This window comes from Anabrus simplex, chromosome 1 (genome assembly GCF_040414725.1).
Source record: "Anabrus simplex isolate iqAnaSimp1 chromosome 1, ASM4041472v1, whole genome shotgun sequence".
NCBI lineage: Eukaryota > Metazoa > Arthropoda > Insecta > Orthoptera > Tettigoniidae > Anabrus > Anabrus simplex.
In genome coordinates, this window is record NC_090265.1 from 1,576,084,176 (window position 1) to 1,576,102,538 (window position 18,363).

Consider the following 18,363-nt stretch of genomic DNA (forward strand, 5'->3'; position numbering starts at 1 on the left):
AAGAGATATTGGGAACAAAGAAGAGCATCGAGGAAGAACTAGTCACCAGCGCTCCTTAGTGGGCTTAAATCAATAATAATAAATACACAGATTCAAAATTATTTCAATTTTTCTGCCAGATTGTTACTATGTTTTCTTTTAATGAACATAAGTTTTCGTGGCTCATTGTATTAACATAAAGAAATAAATGAACTGGATTAAAGCCACTATATATATATATTTATTAATAATAAAGCCAAGCTTTCAGCCAAATTGCATTGGCCTTCATCAGGGCATGTGAAGTTTTGCCTCCGACAGTGAGCAAAGAAATTATCTGAAGGAACATGGAAGTCATGCCCGTACTATTCACGGCCTACCCCACTAACTGGACACAAGGATCGTGGCACTGTGCTGTGGTGGTTGGGAGGGAAGTTACTGATGCACCGCCCTCTGTCGACAGTTTGAGTGCGTCCCGCTGTGCCATGGTGGTGTTATGCATGTATTTCTGCAGTACAGGTCTGCATGTATTTGATAACTTGAAGCCGTCTTCCCTGTTGATGTTATTTGGGCGCAGCTCTATCTCTATGGCTTCCCTCACAAGACGAGCATAGAAGTCTTTTACAGGCGTGATGACCTTCGCCTAGTCAAAGAGGATTTCATGGTCTGTACTGTAGAAATGTTCTGCTATGGCAGACTGGCTTATAGCGTTCTCCGTAGAGGATGAAAGAGCAACATTCTTTACCGATCTGATGTGCTCTTTCACCGTGCTAACAAGCCTTTTTGTCATGCCAACATATGAACAACCACAACCATATGGAATTTCATATACGCCCAGTGTTTCAAGACGTGGCTTCTCTTTGACTGGTCGAAACAGGGATTTGAGCTTCCGGTCTGCGGTGAAAACTGGAATTATATTGTACTCTTAAGAATGCGCCCTATTCTGTCAGTTATACCTGCCACGTAAGGAAGGAATACTTTTTTTCTTTTTGCTGTAGTCTTGGTTGGTGTTATTCAAGTTAGGCTCCTTGATCTTCACAGCTCGTGTTATGTCTCCAGATGTATAGCCGTTTTCTTCATGGATGTTGTCAGTTCTCTCATTGCACTCGAGTGGTTATCATCGTCTGCAACATTATTCACCCTAGTATATAACGTTCGGAGGAGAGCTGCTTTTTGGGAGGGGTGGTGATGTGAAGAGTTATGAAGGTATCTTTCAGAATGTGTAGGTTTCTTGTACATTGCATGGCCTAGTGTACCATCGTTCTTCTTGTATACTAACACATCAAGAAAAGGTAATTTGCCTTCATTTTCTACTTCCATTGTGAACTTGATCTTACTGTTAATGGAATTTAGGTGCTCTAAAAATTCATTTAAAGTTTCCCTTCCATGTGGCCAGACCGAAAATGTGTCATCCACGTAACGATAGAAGCACTTAGGTTTCAATGGCGCTGTTGTTAATGCAGTAGACTCAAAGTGTTCCATAAAAATATTAGCAGCCACTGGTGACAAAGGTGAACCCATTGCTGCTCCTTCTGTCTGTTCGTAATAATCCTCTTTGTAGTAGAAGTAAGCGGATTTTAAACAAACTGCTGCCAGATTGGTCAAGTCCTCAGACAGGTATTCTCCAATGTAAGCCAGTGTTTCTTCTACAGGTATATTAGTGAAAAGTGACGTAACAAAGCTTACCAGGATGTCACCTTCGTCCACCCGTAGTTCACGTAACTTCTGCAAGAAATGTTTCGAATCTTTAATGTGATGTTCTGTCTTCCCTGTTTCTGGCTGTAGCAGTGATGAAATATAGCGGGCTAACTCATGGGTCACAGAACCAATGGCACTCACGATTGGTCTTAGTGGCACGCCATCCTTGTGTACTTTTGGAAGGCCATAAATGACTGGAGGTACCGGGTCTGAATTTAGTAAGGACTTCTGCACGTGTTCTGGAAGTGTTGAGCTCTTTACTAGTCGAGTGACTTGTGTATTAATTTTCTTAGTGGGATTCCTAATTTTCTTATACGTTTCTTCTTCCAGTAGGTTGTTCATTTTTGTTTCGTAATCAGTTGTATTCATGATGACTAAAACATTACCTTTGTCAGCTGGAATTACAATTATACTCTTGTCTTTGCGAAACACATTAGCTTCTTTAAGTTCACCTTTGGTCAGGTTTTGACGTGGTGGCTTCGCTTTTCTAAGCATGTAAGATACATCTTGACGAATTTCTTCCGCCTTATTTAACGGTAAATCTCTGATGGCACACTCTACCCCACAGACAATCTTCTCTACTGGGATTCTTCTCGGCGCCACAGTGAAATTAAAACCTTTCTTTAGCACTGATATTGAGTTCTGGTTCAGTACTTTATCAGACAGATTTACTATGACCTTGTTATAATCTAATTCTGGTGGTTTGCGTTGGACCATTTTCTGAAATTTCCTTTCTTGATTGTCTCTACTATACTCTTTTACACATTCGGCCTGCTCATACGTTATCCTGTCTATCAAGGCCCAATGTTCAGTTTGAAAGTTAATGCTAATCTCCATGAATAAACTGAGTGTAATTTTATTGTACTTATCCAAATCCCTCCTAGTTTGTTGAATTTGATTTCGCAGCAAACGTCTGCTGGCTTCCGCCAGAATCTTCTTGGCTCCAGTTGTTTTCATATGATGTTTAATCTTGATCCATGTGGGCATCATGTCACTGTCACGGCATCTCTTCAAGAAGGCTAGTCTGGTGATTGACTGAGATATTTTCTTTCCCAATTCACCGAACTTTCTAACCTTCAAGTACATATCCTCTCCATAGGGGTTACTAATTAATGAACGTAAGTTTTCGTGGCTCATTGTATTAACATAAAGAAATAAATGAACTGGATTAATGCCACTATATATATATATTTATTAATAATAAAGCCAAGCTTTCAGCCAAATTGCATTGGCCTTCATCAGGGCATGTGAAGTTTTGCCTCCGACAGTGAGCAAAGAAATTATCTGAAGGAACATGGAAGTCATGCCCGTACTATCCACGTCCCACTGTGCCATGGTGGTGTTATGCATGTATTTCCAGTTTTCACCGCAGACCGGAAGCTCAAATCCCTGTTTTGACCAGTCAAAGAGGAGCCACGTCTTGAAACACCAGGCGTATATGAAATTCCATGTGGTTGTGGTTGTTCATATGTTGGCATGACAAAAAGGCTTGTTAGCACCAGAGTGAAAGAGCACATCAGATCGGTAAAGAATGTTGCTCTTTCATCCTCCACGGAGAATGCTATAAGCCAGTCTGCCGTAGCAGAACATTTCTACAGTACAGACCATGAAATCCTCTTTGACCAGGCGAAGGTCATCGTGCCTGTAAAAGACTTCTATGCTCGTCTTGTGAGGGAAGCCAAAGAGATAGAGCTGCACCCAAATAACATCAACAGGGAAGACGGCTTCAAGTTATCAAATACATGGAGACCTGTACTGCAGAAATACATGCATAACACCACCATGGCACAGCGGGACGCACTCAAACTGTTGACAGAGGGCGGTGCATCAGTAACTTCCCTCCCAACCACCACAGCACAGCGCCACGATCCTTGTGTCCAGTTAGTGGGGTAGGCCGTGAATAGTACGGGCATGACTTCCATGTTCCTTCAGATAATTTCTTTGCTCACTGTCGGAGGCAAAACTTCACATGCCCTGATGAAGGCCAATGCAATTTGGCTGAAAGCTTGGCTTTATTATTAATAAATATATATATATATAGTGGCTTTAATCCAGTTCATTTATTTCTTTATGTTTTTCTTTTCCCAGTACTCATTTTATAATCATTAAAATAGTACACCTGCTTATTGCACTGAATAAATCAGCAAAGTAACTAAAAACAGCATCTACTATTGTAAGCAATATGAAACAAGTTGCATCTTATTTGTGAGCAGAACAGAGTTGGGTGGAGAGCTGGCGTTTACAACCATGGGAAACCAGAAACAACATTATTCTCTGGGTCAGCCAGTTAAGAGGACATCTACTTTATATTTAGAGTTTGGATTCAGTACTTTAACTTATTCTTAAATTTGCATTGCACTATTAGGTCACTAAGGTGAACATGTTTTTACCTCACTGAGCAGTCCAACATGGACTTGCAAGCTAGTATTTAACTTAAATGTAGCTGTGTAGAACTGGATGTCAAATGGAGGCCAGGCCAGGACATCATTATATCTTGTACTGTTAGCTATAGGTAGTGGTCTCTTGTTGGGGATGTCCAGACACTGTTGTTGAGATCCCAGCCAGTAGTTGTTCCCCCATAGGAAGCCTGACTCTGGAACTCCACTGGAGTCGAGCACTATGGAAAAAAACTTTCATTAAAATTCTGAGATTTGCTCATGATTACAGTAGCAGTAAATTATAATAACACCTCATACTAATTCTCACATTACAGTAATTGTTGTGGTCATTAGTTACTATATCTTAATTACAGTACAGTACAGTACAGTACAGTACTGTATATGGAATGATTCATACCTTTGCAGAATATGATTTAATGGATTTAATGTAGAGATGAAAGTTCCCTCACCTCTTATAAGACAATATCTATCCATCATAGGTGGAATAGAGGTACAATAAATGTACAGTATCTGTAATAGCACAACCAATGGCTGGTTGAAATCTTTCATTTCTATTGCATAATTATATTCATAGATTACCCAATATAAAGCAAGATATAGCAGATATTTTAGATTCAGGAGGTAATATGGACTTACCACTATTGACCTATCCAAGGCTTTTGATAGGGTATGTCATAGGAGATGATTGACAAAAATGAGGGCAATTGGACCAGACAGTAGAGTGATTGAATGGGTGGCTACATTTCTAGAAAATAGTAGAGAGAATTAGAGTAGGTGAAGCATTATCTAATCCTGTAATGATTAAGATGGGGGTCTTGCAGGGCAGTATTATTGGAACTTTATGTTTTCTTATATATATATAAATGATACGAGTAAAGATCTGGAGTCACCGATAAGGATATTTGTGGATGATGTTATACTGTATAGAGTAGTAAATGAGTTGCAGGATTGTGAGCGAATGCAAAGGGACTTCAACAATGTAGTGAGATGTACAGCAGACAATGGTATGAATGTAAATAGGATGAAAAGTCAAGTTATAAGTTTCACCTAGAGGAAAATTCCTCTTAGTTTTAATTATTATGTTGATGTGGCGATAGTATCTCATGGGGAACTCCCCCTGTGGGTGGGGGCGGTAGAATAACACCCACGGTATCCCCTGCCTGTCGTAAGAGGCGACTAAAAGGGGCCTCAGGGGCTCTGAACTTTGGAGCGTGGGTTAGCGACCACGGGGCCCTCAGCTGAGTCCTGGCATTGCTTCCACTTACTTGTGCCAGGCTCCTCACCTTCATCTATCCTATCCGACCTCTCTTGGTCAACTCTTGTTCTTTTCCGACCCCGACGCTATTAGGTTTGCAAGGGCTAGGGAGTCTTTCATTTTCACGCCCTTCGTGGCCCTTGACTTTCTTTGACCGATATCTTCATTTCTTGAAGTGTCGGATCCCCTCCACTTTTTCCTCTGATTAGTGTTATATAGAGGATGGTTGCCTAGTTGTACTTCCTCTTAAAACAATAATCACCACCACCACCACCATCATGGGGAACAATGTAAGTACCTAGCTGTTAATATATGGATTGATATTCATTGGGTTAATCATATTAACAAGATAGTTAAGGAAAGTTACAGAGCTCTTCACATAGTTATGAGAGTACTTGTATTTAGGGGTTTTAGTAAAGATGTAAAGGCGAGGGTGTATAAGTCTCTGGTAAGACCGCAGTTAGAGTATGGCTCCTCACCAGGACTACTTAATATGAGAACTGGAAAAAATTCAAAGGAAAGCAGCACAATTAGTTCTGGGTAATTTCCGACAAAGGAGTAGTGTGACTAAAATGTTGCAAACTTTGGGCTGGGAAGACTTGAGAGTAAGGAGACGAGATGCTCGTCTATGCGGTATGTCTCACTTAGTTTACAAAAGGAGTATATTTATTACCCCACCTAATTGTATTGAATAGGTGGGGTAATAAATATACTCCTTTAAGTGAGATCACTATTTTCAATACGGTACAAAAATGAGAGTTTGTCGCCATAAGACCTATCTGTGTCAGTGCGACGTAAAGCAACTAGCAAAAAAATAAAAATGAGAGTGATGGTTTGTAATATGTGGTACGTTTCGAGCTGTCAGTGGTGAGTTGGCATGGAATGACATTTATGGGCCGAGGAGTCAGGGATAGGAATAAATTATCAAGGGAAATGTTTGATAAATTTCCAAGTCCGTTGAAAATATTTAAGAAAAATACAATTGAAAATAAATGTAAATATGAGTTAAATACCTGATAGGAAATCTGCCACCTAAATGCAGGTCATTGAATGGTTAAGACATTTAGAAATAGGAACTATTAAAGGAACATGACAGATTAGTGTGGAAAGAGGGAACAACAAAAATGGAAGTAGAAGAACTGAGATTGATGAGGAGAGAAGGTTTGAAGATTTTGTTGGTGCCCTTTTATGTTTTCATGTTTGTCGTTGTCTCCTCTTTCTGGGACTCCCTCTTCCCCCACTGATCTCTCATGTATTTATCCTGTTATGTTCCTTTCATTGTTCATCTTGATTTGTCACTTGCTTGTTCCTTTCCATTACTTATACACCCACTGGAATTCTTTTCTCCTTCTGTGTTTGTCCTGTCCTTCTATTCTTTATCTTTTGCTTTCCCTTTTTCTGTCTTTATCTGTTCTTCTCATCCTTTAGTTCCTACATCAAGACTGAAGATCTGTCAAGTTGTCCCTTCAGTGAGTGTTGATGCAGAATGGGAAGCAGAAATGAGCTCGTTGGGGGCTAAGTAGACCTGATTGATGAAGAGAGAGCTGATTGATTTGAAAATGGCAGTGATATGGAGATTGTCCTTGTCCTTTTGTGCAGGCTTGGGGGGGGGGGGGCATAATTAACATGAACACATGCATGTGAAATGAGGAACAACTGTTAATGCAAACATTCCTGTATAATAAATATATTCACAAACAGAACAATAATAGAGCTTGTTTCTCAAATACATTTTTGAACGAGTCTTATGCACGGAGTTTTCAATAATATTCACAAGTAAACTGAAAAATAGAACTTCATTCATAAATAAATATTTTGTAGGAATGGCCAGCGCAATCACTGGATCTCACATCTCTGGATGTTTTCAAGTCGTTGGCATATGAAATCCCTGTAGAAACAGATGAACACCTGATTGCTAGGGTCCAAGCTGCCTGTCTCCTGGTACAACAGACACCAGGGATCTTTGAGAGAGTGCAGGAGAACTTCATGCGGCATTGCCATGCATGCCTTGAGACTGGCGGTCATCACTTTGAACAATTACTATGAGCAACGTTGTTGTTATGTGGTGTACGCTGTGTATGTCCATAACACAATAAATATGCATTTCTGATGAGTGGTTCCGTATCTCAATACAACTGGTTGTAGATCCACCATCACTTGTTTAAAATTGACCCAAAAGACTTGAGACACACTGTAGAATCACCAATATTACAGCCTGAGATACAGTCTTAAAAATTCAATGTTCAATAGTCAGAGTAATAATGAGTAATGGGCTACTGTAATGATGGACCTATATATGGTAACATATACATTTAACTACAGCCAGTACAAGCATAACTTACCTTTGATATGTGCAACGTACTGTAAGATTATAAAGTCAATATCGGTCGGTCAGTCGGTCCTTTGTTTTACACTGCTGACTATAGTTGTACATGCTAAGTCAAATAACAACCAATCTACATCAAATATCACTTCATATTTTCACATGTATTTTATCAAAATTTCCTTGCTCTACATGAGCTCACAACAAACATTTGTGCCTAAACTACTTGTGGATGTTAATAAAACCAACAACTGTCCCTTGCCTTGCAAAAATTCTGATCTCAAAATGGGATTTATACAATCTAAAATGAGATCTCTCTTTCGCACCAACTTCGGTACAGGCAGATATAATACACAAAACATCCTCAACCAGAATTTCACAAGTGTCTGTCATTTTCAACAAAAGTGTCCTATGCTTTGGATGTTAATTTGAGACCTGTAACTTCCAATTCTTGGAAAGAAATCATTTTATTCACAACATATACAATCATGTCTATATACCTCCTTCTGTCTGGGAAAGACAGTTAAGTTCTCTCTTTTATAGCTTCCTCCACACACTGATGTGAAACATTCAGTTACTGTCTCCATTGTTTCTTCAGAGATCGAGATCAATGATGGCCTGTGGGGTTCAGTAAGGTGTGTAGAAATGAATGTTGAGTCAGCTACTCTGATTCAAAAAACAAATGCACAGTGGTAGGACTCCCAAATCGCTGTACCGATGTCCAAAGTTACCCCGTCTAACAGTATCTTCTTTCTGTTATTTTAGAAATACTTCAATTGGTAGTCTCCACTGCTACTTGCCTGAAAGTTGTGTGTACAGTCAACTGGAGTGGACATAAAAAAACGGCCTTGTCAATGAGTTATACAAACTTGGATTAAACTTTCAAGATTTTCGGGGTCAGGGCTTTCAAGGCAGATCAAATATGTCAGGTAAATAAACGGCGGGAGTAGTCTGGACTCTCTTAAGTTACACAAGCGCGGGGGTCAACTGAGTAGAGGTGGGTTCGATTCCCACCTCAGGCATCCTCAAGGTGGTTTTCCGTGGTTTCCCACTTCTCCTCCAGGCAAATGCCGGGATGGTACCTAACTCAAGGCCACGGCTGCTTCCTTCCCTCTTCCTTGCCTATCCCTTCCAATCCCCCCCACAAGGCCCCTGTTCAGCATAGCAGGTGAGGCGACCTGGGCGAGGTACTGGTCCTCCTCCCCAGTTATATCCGCTGACCGAAAGTCTCATGCTCCAGGACACTGCCCTTGAGGCAGTAGAGGTGGGATCCCTCGCTGAGTCCATGGGAAAAGCCAACCCTGGAGGGTAAACAGATTAAGAATAAGAAGAAGATGACAAAGCCAGAGTTCACAACAACGGAACTGCTAATCGTCATAACTTCCATTACTGGAGCATTGAAAGTCCTCACTGGATAAGAGGATCTCAATTTCAGGTAACCGACAATGGGGCGTCAGCGTGTGGTGCGGTATAATAGGTGACAAGATAGTTGACCATATTTTCTTCGAAGGAAGCCTCACGGAATGATGCTATCTAAATGGAGGATTACATTTTTTGGACACATATACCATTTTCCAAATTTTAGACTCCTAAAACAACTTTTTGATTTCTTTTGGAATAGTAAAACAAAAAACATTTGGTTTAAAGAAATACAAATGGATTTGAACGAGATGAAAATTACTACAGAGCAAATTGAAAATAGAGAAGTAGATTCTAAACAACTATTCAAAATTATCACTTAACGTTTTATCAGCAGAAGAACGAGCTGCAAGATCATTTAGAATGAAGACATTATCAAGTTTTTAAAAATGAACTTGTTTTTATGTATTTGTTTCTTCTTCTTCTTAATCTGTTTACCCTCCAGGGTCGGTTTTTCCCTCGGATTCAGTGAGGGATCTCACCTCTACCGCCTCAAGGGCAGTGTCCTGGAGCTTCAGACTCTGTTCGGGGCATACAACTGGGGAGGATGACCAGTACCTCGCCCAGGCAGCCTCATCTGCTATGCTGAACAGGGGCCTCGCCGGGGAGATGGGAAGATTGGAAGGGATAGACAAGGAAGAGGGAAGGAAGCAGCCGTGGCCTTATGTTAGGTACCATCCCGGCATTTGCCTGGAGGAGAAGTGGGAAACCACGGAAAACCACTTCCAGGATGGCTGAGGTGGGTATCGAACCCACCTCTACTCAATTGACCTCCTAAGGCTGAGTGGACTCCGTTCCAGCCCACGTACCACTTTTCAAATTTCGCGGTAGAGCCGGGAATCAAACCCGGGCCTCCGGGGGTGGCAGCTAATCACACTAACCACTACACCACAGGGGCAGACACTTATTTTTTTAAGATTTTATTGTATAAGGTTGATTTTTGTGCTCCAATGTGGGCGTAAACAGTGTAAATAATTTATTTATTATTATTATTTTTTTTTTTACAAGCGAATGGACCACCAAGGATCACGCTACAACTTCATTTCTTTCTCTTCGTGCGGAGTTTTCTCTGTGTCCAATACTCCTTCATGCGTTAATTATTAAATAACTTTTTTTTGGATAGGTCGGTTACTACAACACTGATATATATTTGGGATTAGAGTTCGAATTTTAATTGACCTAATTAAAGAAGCATCTCCATATAGGCCTTGGGTGAAAGGTGGCTTCTACAAGAGGCGGATCCAGGCAAGGGCTAAGGGGAGTTTTAGCCCTAACCCCTAGTTACATTTAAAACTGTACACAGTGTTCTTTTTAAGTGAAATTAAACCGAACATTTTTATTTCTGCCTTAAATATGTACGGTATGTCACCGAAGTTCGCTTGGGATGAGCATACCGCGCTTGCATCCGGGAGATAGTGGGTTCGTATCCCACTGTCGGCAGCCCTGAAGATTGTTTTCCGTGGTTTCCCCATTTTCACACCAGGCAAATGCTGGGACAGTACCTTAATTAAGGACACGGTCGCATCCTTCCAACTCATAGGATTTTCCTATTACATCGTCGCCATAAGATCTATCTGTGTCGGTGCGACGTAAAGCCACTAGCAAAAAAAATGCAAAGGGAAAAAAGATGACACTTCAACAACATTCGTCGTCGGTGCGACGTAAAGCCACTAGCAAAAAAAATGCAAAGGAGAAAAAGATGACACTTCAACAACATTCGTCCCCTATGTTGCTGTTTATAACCGTTTGAATATAGGCCTACGACTTGTTGAGTGAACGAAATGGAAATGGGCTGGCAGTATGGCGCGTCTGGTTAGGTGATCGCCTCCTGTACCCGCGATTCTTGATAGTCAATAAGCAAACAGTATTTAGAAGTTAGAGACTTAGAAGGGTACTTTTAAGAAGCCCTTTGGTAAATTTTCGATATTTTAGGTGTAAGCTTTAGTCTCGATGAGTCTAGTACCACTGAAATCAACAAAGGACCTACCAATATGTTCAATCATCACCAAAAATCCAGGAATGCCAATTCATAGCAATATCTTGTAGTTTACAGTATCGTACTGTTCATATGAATGTTCGGACTAATTTTCACTGATCTTAAAAGCAGCATTGCTAGAAAATACATGTTTGTATTTCACTCTTGATTTGAAGGTCTAATAGGCCTAAGTATGGAGGAGTCACGCTGGGTGCCTCAGACGATAGTCTGAGCTAAGATAAGGGGGTTCGATTCTGGCTCAGTCCGGTGGTATTTGAAGATGCTCAAATATGCCAGCCTCGCGTTGGTAGATTTACGGGTGCGTAAAGGAATTCTTCGTCTTCTTCATGATCTTATTCCCTTTACATGGTTTTGGCCTCTATGTAGGCTAAACCCTATTTTACTACAGGATGCCTTTCCTGACACGAGTTGTATGTGAATTGATGTATTCAGTACTGGATGTTTCTCTAGTGGTTAGTTGTATGTTGTGTTGTATGCATATGCAATATCCATTCAACAGAACACAAACACCTAGTCCCGAACTGGAGGAATAAACCTGATGTGGTTAAAATCCCCGGCCGGCCAGGAATTGAACCCGGGGTTCTCAGAACAGTAGGCCACTATGTTGACAATTCAGCCGGGTACGTACATGAATTCTTGCAAGCACCTTCTCTCCATAAACAATAGTGAGGCGTAAAACCATTATTATTATTATTATTATTATTATTATTATTATTATTATTATTATTATTATTATTATTATTATTATTATTATTATTATTATTATTATTATTATCTACTGCAGTAAATGCGAGAAATGTAATTTGAAATGTTCAAGTCATTCACCTTTACATTAAAGCCGATAAACGAAAAGATTTGGTCCGGAGTGGCCTAAAATCATTTAGATGTAGGCCACTGCTTGCGCTACCTAGCGTTTTCTCCAACCAATTCATTCTGTGAGCCGTTGTATCATTTCAGTCGATCATATAAATCGACCCCGTACCGTTCTAAAAAGATTTCTTAAGAGAGATCTCAACAAAAGGTTTATTCATTCGCACATGCTGAAGTAAACTGTACAGTAATACGATTTCGCTGACGACTGCTACGGTAGTAAAAGAACGCATGATGCAGGCTGCCTATTGCCGGATGCAACGTGAGAATTGTAATAGACAGAGAAATGTGCTGAGAAAGAACATGTATCTATAGTTTTTTTATGAATACCTCCCGCTCTTATTGGAGGATGCGCTCCTTATGACACGGTTAAGGACGTGGTTCCAACAGGATGGAGCTCCTCACACTGGTCGTTGGCAGTACGGAACCACTTGCATAGGGCATATCCTGGACGATGGATTGGACAAGGGGGAGTCCTGTCACACTGCCGGTTAGATTAGCTAGATCCACTAGATTTTTTCCTCTGTGGTTATTTACGGGAAATAGTCTCTGGACAAGAGCCAGAGAGTCCGAATCGTTTACGGCGGCTCATCACTGAAACCTGCAGGCAGGTTACACCACATATGTTGCAGCAAGCAGGAATGTCTCTCCTCCACCGTGCTCAGATTTGCGTTAACGAAGGAGGTGGTCGTTTTGAACATTTGGTTCATTAATCGAATGACCATACACAAGCCCATTGCACCTCTGTCGGTAATAGCTTACTTTACTGCAGTAGCTCTTTCAAAAGCTACTTAAAAACAAACATAGCAGAGTACCTGCAATATGAGAACTGATCGTGATTTAGATTTGTCTTCAACAACGGGACGCACAGGAACATCGGACTCGAACCTCCGCCTAACGAACACCGACTTCCTCCTCTAAATTTCAGCACGTTCGGCTACCCCACGTTGTCGTTGACTGCTATTATGTCCATACTACTTCTAGTTATTCAACCATCCTATTCTCTGTACATGACGTTGCTGTGATACCGAATTCTCACGATTTTTTACCCTCATCCGGCATTTTATCATTAATGCTGATTTGGATGGCACGATTAAACGAATTAAACAAAGCGTTGTAAGACCAGACATTGGTGTAAGTAGCCAAGGTCAATATTTTTAGGTCAGACTATAATCTGCGGGTTGCATAAAATGGAGTGAATAGGATTTTTAGGTCAAACTATAGCCTAATCTGCGGGTTGCATAAAATGGAGTGAATAGGGCCAGCTGTACCACGCGGTTTAAAGGCCTGTATATTTTACAAGTTGTTTTACGTCGCACCGACACAGGTAGGTATTATGGCGACGATGGGAGAGGAAAGGGCTAGGAGTGGGAAGGAAGCGACCATGGCCTTAATTAAGGTATAGCCCCAGCATTTGCCTGGTGTGAAAAAATGGGAAACACCGGGCGAGTTGGCCGTACGGTTAGGGGCGCGCGGCTGTGAGCTTGCATCCGGGAGAGTGTGTTCGAACCCCACTGTCGGCAGCCCTGAAAATGGTTTTCCGTGGTTTCCCATTTTCACACCAGGCGAATGCTGGGGTTGTGCCTTAATTAAGGCCACGGCCGCTTCCTTCCCACTCCTAGGCCTTTCCTATACCTTCGTCGCCATAAGACCTATATGTGTCGGGGCGACGTAAAACAAATAGCAAAATGGGAAACCACGGAAAACTATCTTCAGGGCTGCCGACAGTGGGGTTCGAACCCTCTATCTCCCGGATAGTGGTGGCCGCACTTAAGAGAGGCACATAAAAGACATTTGGTGTTCACCTGACAAAATTAATTGAAGCTCAGCCATAGATCGCACAGCAGCCTTCGAAACTGACATTCAGGTAGCCTAAATGGCGTCAACTCAAAATGCATGCACACGGTAGCTCAGGTCATAGGTTATTAATTATTATATATGACAAGCAGATTAGAGCAGACGTAGGATGCAATAGTTACGTAGAAATGAAAAGGTTAGCACCGGATAGGGTGACATGGAGAGCTGCATCAAACCATTCTATGGACTGATGACTCAAACAACAACAACAGCAACATTATTATTATTATTATTATTATTATTATTATTATTATTATTATTATTATTATTATTATTATTACGAAAAACTTTGAATTATTGAGCTGTGCTCGTATTTTCTTCTGCATTTCATGTTTACATTCTCCTCTAGAACAAATGACTGTTTTTTTCTAATTTTTAGAATAAAAGGAATTACTTCTTACGTGAATAATTTAAGTGATATTATAGTTACCTTTTAATGTAAAAATAATTTGTTTCCTTTCCATTGAAAATTTGAAGGCGACAATGTGTATAAATATAACGAACATTTTTTTGGATCCAGTTGGCTTATTATTGTTATAACGTAGTTTTATACGATAAAGAGAACTTCCTATGCTAAGATTCCTTCTTTCTTTCTTAATGTGCTTACCCTCCAGGGTTGGTTTTTCCTTCGTACTCAGCAAGGGATTCCACCTCTACCGCCTCAAGGGCTGTGTCCTAGAGCGTGAGACATTGGGTCAGGGGATTATCTTACCTCGCCCAGGCGGCCTCATAGACAAGGAAGAGGGAAGGAAGCGGCCGTGGCCTTAATTTAGGTACAATCCAGGCATTTGCCTGGAGGAGAAGTGGGAAACCACGGAAAACCACTTCCAGGATGGCTGAGGTGGGAATCGAACCCACCTCTACTCAGTTGACCTCCCCAGGCTGTGTGGACCCCGTTCCAGCCCTCGTACCACTTTTCAAATTTCGTGGCAGAGCTGGGAATCTAACCCGGGCGTTCGGGGGTGGCAGCTAATCACACTAACCACTACACCACAGAGGCGGATTGCTAAGATTCACAATAAGATATCCATGTGTTGTTTGTAAGGTAAGCTCTGGGAAAGCATTCTTTCTGGTTATATCAGACACGTTTGTGAAATTACTAACTGGTTTGATGGAAGACAGTTCGGGTTTAGGAAAGGTTATTCCAGTAAAGCTCATCTTGTAGAATTCCAGCAAGATATAGCAGACATTTTAGAATCAGGAGGTCAAATGGACTGTATCGCTATTGATCTATCCAAAGATTTTGATATGGTAGATCATGGGAGATTACTGGCGAAAATGAGGGTTATTGGACTTGACAAAAGAGTGGTTGAATGGGTGGCTAAATTTCTAGAAAATTGAGATCAGAGAATTAGAGTACCTAGGTGAAGTATTTATCTGATCCTGTAATGATTAAGAGGGGGAAGGGGCCCTTAGGACAGTATTATTGGAACTTTATGTTTTCTTTTACTGTACTAGCTGTAGTAACCGTCGTTGACGCGACAATCATATAGCATGTGCAATACAAATTAACTCCTCAGTTACTTTACGCTAATATTCAGGCAAGCTGTTTTACTCGGGACGCAGCAGAATCCCATCTATCGGAGATGAGTGGCAGGTGAAGAGACAAGACACATCACAACAATGGTCAATGTAATGGTATTTTTGGCTATACTACTACTACTACTATTAAATGTTTTCATTCCTTCCCTGAAGGTAGGGCGTGCCTCCTAGACGGTGGCGCCGTCTCTCATGCCAGGTGATTTGATTCGCAGAAGGAAATGTGCGGGTTGACGGCCGTGGCCTGTACTAAGAACTGTCCTGGCATTAGGCTTAGTGCAGGAGAATGGAAAACCACTTGTAAGCTTTCACATTTAGTTTTCTTGTCCGGCTCCATGGCTAAATGTTTAGCGTGCTGGCCTTTGGCCACAGGGGTCCCGGGTTCGATTCCCTGCAGGGTGGGGAATTTTAACCATAATTGGTTAATTTCGCTGGCACGGGGGCTGGGTGTATGTGTCGTCTTCATCATCATTTCATCTTCATCACGACGTGCAGGTCGCCTACGGGCGACAAATCAAAAGACCTGCATCTGGCGAGCCGAACCATTCCTCGGACACTCCCGGCACTAAAAGCCATACATACGTCATTCCATTTAGTTTATTCAGACTCTGGGATATTAGGGCATCTAATGTAAAGGCATCATGACTCCCACTTGTCTTATTCTTCAAGTGATCATTCCTTTACAACTTGTTTTAATTTGCTATAATCATCTACATTTTTTTTTTTTTTTTACATCTTAAGATAATCGTGACAAAAACCATCTCCAGTTAACACGATTAAACAATATTTCCATGATAGCAATGCTCGACGTTGATATGGACTAATCAAAATAATAATAATAATAATAATAATAATAATAATAATAATAATAATAATAATATAAATTCATTAATTATATTATCATAGTCGGTATCGTAAAACTACAGAAGATATAAATTATTGGAGCTTGTGTTATGTAATACTTTTCTATAGGTAATTAGGTAATTAAAAATTAAATTTTAAGCGCCTTCCCCTAAATTACCATTTCATCCAGCGTGAATAAAAATTATTTACAGCCTAGACTGTAGTACCTTTTCCCTAGACTTTATATACCGATTTTCATTAAATTCTGTCCCCTCTTTTCTCGTGGTTTGGTGTTAAAATGGACTTAGCAACAAAACTCGAAATTCATAAATATCTCTGTTATCATAGCCGGTACGGTAAAAATGTATAAAACATAAATGATCGGAAATTTAATTATATATAACTTTAGTTATATAGTATTTACCGATAGGATCACTAATAACCTAAATATTTGAGAATTACATTTTAGGCTTTCCCTTAAAAACTACATTCCACTCAGGGTTAATAAAATTATTTTTAGTCTAGATTGTAGTGTCTCATTTCCCGACTTTTCATAAGTTCTCTTCAGCCATTTTCTCGTGATGCCCTTACATACATACATACATACATACAGACAGACAGACAGACAGACAGACATGACGAAAATTGTAAAAAATGCATTTCCTTATTACTGTGGACACGAACGGTACAGAAATATCATTCTTTTTCAATTCTGAGCTTTGTACAGACAAAAAACTCTTATTATATATACAGTATCTACTAACCTCCTTATGGCGTCCGGCTCCATGGCTAAATGTTTAGCGTGCTCAGAGGGGCCCCGGGCTCGATTCCCGGTAGGGTCAGGAATTTTAACCATCATTGGTTAATTTCCCTGGCACTGGGGCTGGGTGTATGTGTTTTCTTCATCATCATGTCATCCTCATCACGACGCGCAGGTCGCCTACGGATGTCAAATCAAAAGACCTGCACCTGGGATCTCCCGGCACTGAAAGCCATACGCCATTTCATTACCTCCTTATGGCGCCAAGCGAGAACTTAATAAAATATATTCTACATTTAACCCCATGGCACTACAGCCCTTGGAGGGCCTTGGCCTACCAAGCGACCGCTGCTCAGCCCGAAGGCCTGCAGATTACGAGGTGTCGTGTGGTCAGCATGACGAATTCTCTCGGCCGTTATTCTTGGCTTACTAGATCGGGGCCGCTATCTCACCGTCAATAGCTCCTCAATTCTAATCACGTAGGCTGAGTGGACCTCGAACCAGCCGTCAGATCCTGACCGGGAATCGAACCCGGGGCCTCTGGGTAAGAGGCAGACACGCTACCCCTACACCACGAGGCCGGCAAAAGATACATTTGGACGATCGAAATATTTTCAGCGCTTTTTCTGACCATACATTTTCTACTCTTTTCAAGCAATTCCAGAATTATAATTTATTTCGAGACGGGGATATTGATGAATTCTAGCCGAAATAAAAACAGTTACAAACACTACAACGTGCATCGCAGTAACACGTAACACAACACACTAGCAATATTCATATAAAAATATATACGGGCCTGATAACAGGATTTGAGATGGAGCAACAACAAATTTTACCCATTACTACTACAACATGGATGCCATAGTTTGGCTGTTACAGAGTCTAGTTATACAATTATCTAATGATTAGCTTAAGAAAAGTGTGTACTTACTCCGAAGTGCCCATGTTTGTCCCCGATCTATGCCCTTAACTAGCTCGCTCAGCTGATGGTCGCAGAGGGTGTCATTATCCGAACTATTTACGTTAGCCAGGCCATAGAGGAGCGAGTGCTGAAGGAGCCCTTCGTAGCTACAACTAGCCAGGGACAGCGTCACGACGAACAGCAGGAAGAACGTCTGTCCCATGGTGTAACCAGTGGACACTCTCGTCCTCGTCTGTGCTGTGAGAAGGTAGCTGCCTGCCAGCACACCGTGCACTGCGTCTCTCTACTCCCATCAGCAAAATCTTAATTTGGCATGTCAGCGTATTAGCAGTGAGACAGACCACCTTAGATTGCTTTGGAAGCAGGGATGCAGTGGTGCCGGAACGCACCGGAATGGAGTCTGAAACCTGTTTGCCTTTTAATTTTAATTTGAAGTAATGTTTTAAATATCCCGAATTATTTCGAAGGCCAGTAGTGAAAAACTTCCGTATCTAATCAGTACT

General features: G+C 41.1%; 1 protein-coding gene across 1 annotated transcript in view; it reads right to left on the reverse strand.

The window, feature by feature from the left end:
* The window catches only part of LOC136858548 (nose resistant to fluoxetine protein 6), a 233,412-nt gene extending 215,295 nt beyond the window's left edge, over positions 1-18,117 (reverse strand). The window contains exons 1-2 of the mRNA XM_067138166.2: positions 17,870-18,117; positions 4,065-4,291 (exon numbers count right to left, since the gene is read on the reverse strand). Of these exons, the coding sequence (XP_066994267.2) occupies positions 4,065-4,291; positions 17,870-18,062 (420 nt within the window). The 5' untranslated portion in view covers positions 18,063-18,117. The remainder of the gene's footprint in view (positions 1-4,064; positions 4,292-17,869) is intronic.
* Between the last annotated feature and the right edge of the window lie 246 nt (positions 18,118-18,363).